At 46.7% G+C, this 9,442-nt stretch overlaps 1 protein-coding gene across 1 annotated transcript in view; it reads left to right on the top strand.

Annotated features, from left to right (window-relative positions):
- Positions 1–2,380: 2,380 nt before the first annotated feature.
- pskh1 (protein serine kinase H1) overlaps positions 2,381–9,442 on the top strand; it is a 41,707-nt gene continuing 34,645 nt past the window's right edge. The window contains exons 1-2 of the mRNA XM_084315989.1: positions 2,381–2,764; positions 3,704–4,620. Of these exons, the coding sequence (XP_084172115.1) occupies positions 4,552–4,620 (69 nt within the window). The 5' untranslated portion in view covers positions 2,381–2,764; positions 3,704–4,551. The remainder of the gene's footprint in view (positions 2,765–3,703; positions 4,621–9,442) is intronic.

The following is a 9,442-nucleotide window of genomic DNA, read 5'->3' as shown; positions in this document are numbered from 1 at the left end:
AACTTCCTTAGTTCTTAGTTCTCTCTTTCACTATGTCCCTTCTTCTCTTTGCTTGGTGTTCTCTCTCTCTCTCTCTCTCCTATCTGACTGCTCTCTCTGGTCCACTATGTCTCTCTCAATATATCTCCCTCTCTCTCTGTTCTATAGTTACCTCTCTTTCTGTTATCTCTCTCTGTTCTATGTATATCTATTTTATAGGTATCTCTTTCTCTGTGTTCTATGTATCTTTCTCTCTGTGTTCTATGTATCTCTCTCTATGTTCTATGTATCTCTCTCTATGTTCTATGTATCTTTCTCTCTGTGTTCTATGTATCTCTCTCTATGTTCTATGTATCTTTCTCTCTGTGTTTCTCTCTGACTGCTCTCTCTGGTCCACTATGTCTCTCTCAATATATCTCCCTCTCTCTCTCTGTTCTATGTATCTCTCTCTATGTTCTATGTATCTTTCTCTCTGTGTTCTGTGTATCTCTCTCTATGTTCTATGTATCTTTCTCTCTGTGTTCTATGTATCTCTCTCTATGTTCTATGTATCTTTCTCTCTGTGTTATATGTATCTTTCTCTCTGTGTTCTATGTATCTCTCTCTATGTTCTATGTATCTTTCTCTCTGTGTTCTGTGTATCTCTCTCTATGTTCTATGTATCTTTCTCTGTGTGTTCTATGTATCTCTCTCTATGTTCTATGTATCTTTCTCTGTGTTCTATGTATCTCTCTGTTCTATTTATCTCTTCCTCTCTCTGTTCTAGGTATCTCTTTCTCTGTGTTCCAGGTATCTCTCTGTTCTACGTATCTCTCTCTCTCTCTCTCTCTCTCTGTTCTGTGTATTTCTTTCTCTCTCTCTGTTCTATTTATTTCTCTGTTCCAGGTATTTCTTTATCTCTCTCTGTTCTAGGTATTTATTTATCTCTCTCTATCTCTCTCTCTCTCTCTCTCTCTCTCTCTCTCTCTCTCTCTGTCGCTCTCTCTCTGTCGCTCTCTCTCTCTCTCTCTCTCTCTCTCTCTCTCTCTCTCTCTCTCTCTCTCTCTCTCTCTCTCTCTGTGTTCCAGGTATCTCTTCCTCTGTCTTGTAACCACCACCTGTCATCCAGTCTTGCTCAGCCATCGCCCCCCTCAGTCCCATTATTCAATGCAAGGAGCTTTATTGGCATCATAAGATAAATCTCTCTGGAACATTTACCTCAACCCCCCCCCCCCTTGATAACTCTGCTGTGCCATTTGCAGACAATCCACAGAGAAAGTCAGGCTGCCGTCTATAGGCCTACCACAGGGTCCGGCACAATCCATTACATCAATATTGAAGTCAAAGCGATACACTTTTTAATCACCATTCCAAACAGACAGAGAAACCGAGTGGCATTCATAAACAGATCCCAGCCCAGTTTATATGCCCATCCGTGTGGAGAATGTGGGTTTGCACTTTGCAGGATTTATTTGTCCATATATAATTTGGGGTCACTCACCAAGAAGAGGGATATTGTATATAGTGACACCATGTGGATATTTTCGGTAAAAGTGAAAGTTCAACATCTGTATATTGGGCTGTCTCTGTGTGCTGCTGTGGCCTGTGGATGAAGAACTCTGTGGGTGGTGGTGTTGTTAACAGACCACTTTATTAAGCACCCATACAATTATCTAGGCCTACTAAGAAATGCTAGGAATTGAGTAAAATAGAGCCACCTTCATGTAGGCTTACGCAGTGAATAGAAACACCATGCAGGTCCATACGCATTAGATGTAGGCTACAGTTAACAATAAAGGCATAGTGAATAATAGGACAAACTGGCATTGTTCATGAATGAATGAAATGAATGAATGAATGACTGAAAACTTTATTAACAGATTGCAGAACAGATTGCAGATAGATGTAGCAGTACTGTCTATCTGTATGTCGTGTGTGTCATATTATGTTATGATTAATTGAAAATGGGGGACCCTGATGTAAACAAGACGAAAGTCTTTCTCTGGTCTGCATCCCCTTAACAATTGTGTGTATTGAGCTGTACTGTACTGTACTGTACCCCATTCTGCAATCTGTTAATAAAGTTTTCAATCAATCAATCAAAGAATGGGTACAATACAGTACAGCTCAATACACACAATTGTTAAGGGGATGCAGACCAGAGAAAGACTTTTGTCTTGTTTACATCAGGGTCCCCCATTTTCAATTCATAGTGACATCCCCTCATCCCATTTCCAAATCAGAGGCGCGTTGGTAAGGAACTTCTCTTTGTATCCAGGAAGTGAGATCATGAGGATCTGATGGGGTCGGCCTGAAGCAGCGAGCCGGAGGAGGTCGTCCCGTCCCGACAAAAGAAGTCAGGAGGAAAAAGGTGGTCCTCCTCTCCCACACAGTACACTCCGAGAAAACAGTGTCCAGAAAAGGCGACCAACGGGGCGGCTTTCTGTTTCTGTCTGGAGAAGAACCCCCTGCTGCCGCTAAAGAAGAACATCTCGGGGGAGAAAATATGAAACGACGGAGTTGGAGATATGTTTTTATTATTGATCAACTGGAGTAAAGTTTGAAAACTCCGAAGCGAAGACAGGAGAGAACAGCTGAGTGCCTGAGAGAGAGAGAGAGAGAGAGAGAGAGAGAGAGAGAGAGAGAGAGAGAGAGAGAGAGAGAGAGAGAGAGAGAGAGAGAGAGAGAGAGTGGGGTGAGGAGGCTGTCTTTGGCAGTGAGTCGGGAGTCCTGCCCTGTTGCTCCCGCTGCTCCCGAGCTAACGGGCTTTAGCAATGCTCGCTTCTCCCGGAGAAGTTTTAATAAGGTGAGGTCGGGTGTTGTTTTGTGCTTTTAATAATATCCCGATCGATCAAGCAACACTTGTGGGGGAATGTTGACCGTTATTCTCAACAATCTGGTCAAATGTTCAATGTCGTTATTATGGCTATAGGGGGGAAAGAAACATTGCCATGTAAAGGGCCTGGCCACTTTTATAATCTGAGCTTAAACTTCATGATTTATAAAGTTGAATGTGAATGTGTATAACGCAGATTTGGGCTGCGTTAGTTGTTAGCCAGATTAAACCTTATTATTAGGGCACTTTTGTTTTGTTAGTTATGAATACTGTTTCTTCTTTGCCATCTTGCTGCAATCATGGCTGACAAGGCAAAGAAACAAAAATTGATCAAAGAAAAAAGAAAGAAAAAGTGTTGTACTTGTACCACCACTACCGAAAACCGCAACAATGTAGCGACTAGAGTTCCAGCACGGGTTTCTCCTGCTGCAGGCTGTTTGTTACAATGTAACTGTATTGATATAAGTCGATCAGTCATTCCTTTCTGGGCCTTCTTTATAAAGCAGTCTTGACACTTGCATCGTTGATGTATTATGTTTATTATGATGACACAGTTTGGGCTGAAATGTTCACAACAATATAAACTCGTCACAACAACTATAACTTAAAACAATGGTTATAGAACTAGTTTAGTATAACTTTGTTATGACGAGACCTTTGAGTCTACTACTACGGGCTTGTTACTACTTTGCTGCAACTGTATAACAACCATAGCGGTTTGTCAACCCATCCTATTATTATTCGCCAGCCTGGTTGACACTAGGATTCACTTGCTGCTCCTATCATGTTTGACAACAGTCATCATTATCATTATCATCACACAAACCCAGTGCTTGTGTATTGAATGGGCCTGAAGTATAATCACTCAAGACATTTTACATTGACATTTTTGTGTGTGCTGTTTTTCAGAAGTTCTTCTCCCTCCCACTCCCCAGCCTGTGGTTCTTCAGTGGAGAAGCTATTTCAGTCTGTCATCACCAGGGTCGCTGTTTAAGACGGACGTCTTGTCTCCGATGCGTCGAGACGAGGGCCTGTCTCCAGCACGGGGGGGAAAGGGAATACATAATTCATGTGGACAAAAACAACCGTTTCAGTTTGCATGAAACTTCTATTTGAATCTGCTAACATTTCAACATTCCTGAAGGCGTATACCCTCTCTCAGTTCTGAGGAACCCGGGGGGGCCACCTCTTCCCCTCCCTGCCCCGATCCCGACCCCCAGCATCCATATAAAAATCCCTGTTCACGTGGTTCCTGCCTAAGCCCAAAACATCATGTCATCAATACCCTGATTGGTCCTTCACCTACAGATGATGCGATCTTGTTGCTGGCTATGTTGGGGCTATCATTATATGTACATGTTTTAACATGAAGTAGTACACGTTACAGCAGTAAAAACAACAATACAAAACTGCAAAAGAGTAAGACGATATACAAGCCAGACGTACACACCGCTCAAAGCACTAAAGAGGGGGACGTCCACCATTTTGTGTCCCTCCTATAGGAAAGAACTCGTCCAGTTCATCCGCCATTTTGTGTCCCACCCTATAGGAAACAACCTGTCCAATTCATCCGCCATTGTGTGTCCCTCCCCATCCTCCTATAGTAAACAACCTATCCAGCTTCATTTAGGGACACACCATGGTGCGAACGAACGTAGTAACCCATTCATGAACCTTCTGTGTGAACGTGGATGCTGCCCGCTGGGTGTCCTGCTGGGGGCCCCTGAGGCTGGCTGGCAGCGGCCTGAGGTGATGTGATGGGGTGCCGGGGCAGCAAGGTCCTCCCCGAGCCTCCAGGGGACGTGCAGCTGGACCTGGTCAAGAAGGTCAGTGAGGATGGTGCTGTTCTTTTTTTTTCTCACTTTTTCTCCTCCTGTTTTTCGGTGTTTTTCTCCCATCCCAATTTAGTCGTTATGTCAATTCCCCCCCTCCCCTTCCTGGGCGTTGCTCGCATGTGCCCCCCACTGGTCGGTCTATAGGGAGCCCTGAAGTTTATTTGTTTATTGTTATTTGCACTTACAAACATACATTCTGGAATAAAATAAGTAAAAGAAGAACATTTACATTTACATTTAGTCATTTAGCTGACGCTTTTATCCAAAGCGACTTCCAAGATCTGTACGACAAGTCATCAGGAAGGGTACAACTCTATCAGCTGAGTAACAATGTTTATCAAAGTGTTGCGTGTTACAGTGTAGGTTAGTTTATTAGGACAAGTGCATGACAGTAAGGTTAGTCAGGGTTATATATATATATATATATATATTTTATCATTTCAGATAATGGTTGAAGAAGTGCGTCTTTAGTCGACGGCGAAAGATTGGACGGGTTTCGGCTGTCCTAACTGGGATGGGTAGTTCATTCCACCATTGGGGGGCAAGGACTGAGAATAGGCGGCTTCTCTTTGATGACCCTCTCGGAGCTTGGATAGGAGTAGGTCTGAGGCGGCCAGAAGATGCAGAGCGTAGGGGTCTTGAGGGTGTGTAGTTAGAGACCATTGACCGGAGGTAGGCGGGAGCGGTTCCATTTGCCGCACGGTATGCTAGGTCGAGGGCCTTGAAGCGGATACGTGCAGCAATGGGGAGCCAGTGCAGGTCCCTAAGAAGTGGGGTGACATGGGCCGACTTCGGTAGGTTTGAGATCAGAACAGTTAAAATATGCAGGAAAGGTCAAAAAACCCAAGGGCTTATAAGCGACCTCCCCTCTTAAACCTATATAGGATAACTACACAAAAAAATGTATCCCTGAAGTCTATCAGATGCTTCTTCCGAGACATAGGAGAGACAGCCAGCAGCATCTTTTCACCTGCCAGCGCGGACTCTCATTGGCGAGGTGGTGTAACGTGTGGGAGGCTCCATCTCCCTCCCTCGCTGTGCAGGCACCCTGACCGACCTGTAGGAGTCGCTGTTTCACAACGACCCAGAATACCACCCTCACCGGCTTCCCAGCTCCCGCTGACTCTGCCAATTGAGCCAGTATGACGGCCGGCCCAAGCCGGAGGCAACGCTGACAGCTGGATTCGATACCGGTGTCTCTTGCGTTGGTGACGAGCGCTTTAGTCCGCTGCGCCACCCAGCCGCCCCAGGATGGTGCTGTTCTTGTAGACGTTCTGCTTCTTCTAATTACAGAGACGGAGATACAATGAGGAGGCGGAGCACCACAGGGGAAATACGTTAACGCTAAAGATGGCGGCAAGAATGAAACTTATTTGCGACGAAACAAACGTATTCAGAGATCAGGAAATGTGATGTGATTTTATGTTGAGTAAAACTATAATTTACTGTCAAATGTGCAGTTCTAAATATGTTAAATTAATCACAATCTCCGCCGGTCCTTGAAACTTGGTCTAAGTAGAAGTAAAGGGATTTTTTTTTTCGATTGCAGAATTAGCGTTTTGTCCAAATGAGCCATTCTGTGATTTGTCGGTAATTAACCAGTGACTTCAAATATGAAAGAAAAATTATGATATGTTTGACAGATTCTTAGATACGGATGACTCCTCATTGAAAGAGATAGGGGTCAGGTCTCGTTAGTCCCTGTTAACTAGATGGTTGCAGAGTGAACTGGCTTCTCTTCAGAGATACTTTGGTAATACTAATAATAATGCTAATGTTGCCACTAACTAATAGTAAGAATTATAGGTCGACCTGGTGAACAAAGGGGGATAATAATACTTTGACTACTAACTCTATTGCGAGTATTGACTTATCTCAAGCCCTGCCCTTTTTTCTTTATCCTCCAATCACACCTGTCACTCCCCTCAGACGTCCAGTTGTGATTGGAGGATCAGGAAAAGAGGGCGTGGCTTGAGATAGGTAAATTACTACTAACACTGATATGAGTAATTAGCTAGAACTGGTAAACAAGTGGTAATAATACATTAACTACTACCGCTAGTAGTACTACACTAATATTAACGATAGGTTATGACTATAACCAAGTTCTGTTAATAGTGGTGACGCTCAGCGTCACTCATGCACTGTCCTCGCACACGTGCACGCGCACTGAATAAAGACCACAATGTACCTTTATATCCCAATATTTGTCTGACCACACCCCTATCAGCTCACCTACATAAGCAGGTGTGTGGTCACCTGCTCTCCTCCTTCCCAAGCTTTCACCACAAGGTGAGATCAAGGGCTGCAGCGGCGTCGGACGCCGAGTGTCACCACTATTAACAGAACTTGGTTATAGTCATAACCTATCGTTCTGTATCATAGTCGGTTCCGCTCGGCGTCACTCATGCACATAGGGAGGCCGAGCGGAGCCACCGGCCGACAAATACACCCCGCTGAAGGCCCCCCACAACCATCAGAACAGGGAGGGCACCCCCCCTATTGGAGGTTTCCCGGGAGGGCGACGGACCCGACCGTGCGAAGAGGCACTCAAGCAACTCAACGCACAGGGTGAGCAGACCGTGGCCTGACCCCACGACTACACACACGCACAACCCGCATGCCACCCGGGAACGAACGGAGGGAACAACCTCGTTACTGCCCCCAGAATCACGGGGTCAAGGGCAAACCCAACCCCGTGGCAAGGCCGTAGCAGCGGAGCGCGAAGGAAGGCCCAGACCCACCAAAGGGACTGGACCCCCTGGAACGGGGGCCCGGAGAAGTCCATGATGCCAGCATCAAGACCCCACCAGCTGGGCACTTAGTGACCCCGCCCCCCACATCGCCAGCGTATCCGGACAAAGGCCCCTCAGCCGAGCGGGCCCTGTCCCCCCAACAGTACACCGCCTGGCACACTGACCCTGCAGAAGAGGCAGTCAGCATGGCCGTAAGCACACAAAAAAGGTTAACGAACGGAAGCAGGCAGCGCACCGGGGAAAAAAACAGGCAACAGGCTGTTAACCCGAGCCTGGAGACTGCGGACGAGACAGGCGCCAAAGGAGTCAGCTGAAAACAGCCGCCCCGGCGGAAGGGGCGTATGCTGGCGTTGTTGCATGACCAAGCCTCCATTTAAAAAAAACCCACCCAGAGGGGTTGAGGCAGAGAAGGCTGACACGATTGGCAGACGTCATGAACGTGCAGGGGCACCCTCAACCGGGTAACCCGGGAGTTGACACTGCTCCAACACACCAGGGAATCAACCACCTTGGTGTTACCCAATGCAGTGGTTGTTCCTATAACCCCTCAAGAAAAAACTCCAAAACACACCTGCGGGTATACACCGGCTATACCGCAGTACAAGTGTTTCAGTTTTCAAAAAAGGGTTATTCCAGGCCTACGGGTCGACGAAACATTACTTCGAACCGGGCCCGGCGATACGGGAAGCACAGGGTCACCAGAGGAGAAAGAAGGCGCCACCCAGACGTTCGGGGCGAACCGCGCCCGGTGGCCCACCCCCAGGGCGTGAGACCCCTCTACATATGTTCAGATCCATTCCGTCATCATCCCCCAGATATGAACAAGAATCCGTCGATAACCAAAACAGGTCGTCGGAAGAGGAAAAACCTCCATCCCAGTTGCTTTATAAAAACGCCGTTTTAACCTCAAGCAACCAAGGCGTGCCAGTCAGTCGTCTGATTACAGAACACCCCGAGCTAGCACTATGCGTGCGTCGGGACACAACCACATCAATGTACAGGCTATTTAGACCTGTCATTGAATCCCCAAGGCGCCCAGGGGAACGACAAGAGGGGTGTGATACTTCCTAACTCCAACTCTTTTTAATAGAAAAGAAGGAAGCACCAACAGTATGTATCCCAGTCTACACAGCCGGGGGTAAAAAAAAATTCACATTTTTACATCCCACCACCCTCCCATAGGAAGGAGATGGAAATCCCCAGAGAGACTTCCCACGCGAGCTGTACAGATTGAAAAGAATATATTGCACCTTGAGCCATGTAAAAAATTGGTTTTAGGGCTCTCCGGGGAGGAGGCACTGAACCCATACACACTCAATAATCGAATTGAATCGAATACACACACAATAGAGTAGGACTCCTTCTTGAGGTTCCACTCACCTTGACAATCTGAGGAGGAGGCTCTGTACTCTGAAGGAGGCTCCCTCACATGGAAGGAGAGTCCCAACTCACAGAAGGCCCGAATAGGAGCTTCGTGAGGAGGAGCCCTGACCACCCCCCGAAACAGATCCATCACATGGACCTGAACAGCACACGGAAGTCCTACCAACAGAGACGCGCACAGTGACGTACTCTATGGCGGACGGGGAATTTCTGCGGTGCACACGCCCAATATTCCAGGGCGTGGGACCAGGAAACTCCCCCCCCCCCCTCACCCTGTAACATGCCGAACCGCAACGTGACAGGAACCTTGAAGGACAGGTGGGTTTACCCCTGACCAACAGAAAAAAGGGGGAGGAAAGGTTACCAGTTCACCCCTTTACGACCCCACACCCATGATACGATGTAATGACAAAAATAATATGACGCAGTCATATTCAGCTCCATGAAGCGTCTAACAGCTTCACACAGCGCATGTGCTAACCTGCTATCTGATTTTTACTAAGGAAAAAACACAGAATAGAGAGGGCTCTCCAAGATCCCCGGTACCAAACTTACACATGTGCTTCTGTGGCCAGCCCAACCCAGTTGTAGGTCACATGACACACACAACCCATCATCACCTACAAAAAATGGCAAAAACACTCTACAGAGGAACGCCGTTTTTCATAATGAGA

The sequence above is a fragment of the Notolepis coatsorum genome (genome assembly GCF_963971535.1).
Source record: "Notolepis coatsorum genome assembly, chromosome: 6".
Classification (NCBI taxonomy): Eukaryota; Metazoa; Chordata; class Actinopteri; order Aulopiformes; family Paralepididae; genus Notolepis; species Notolepis coatsorum.
This window is presented reverse-complemented; position numbering and strand designations above follow the sequence as displayed.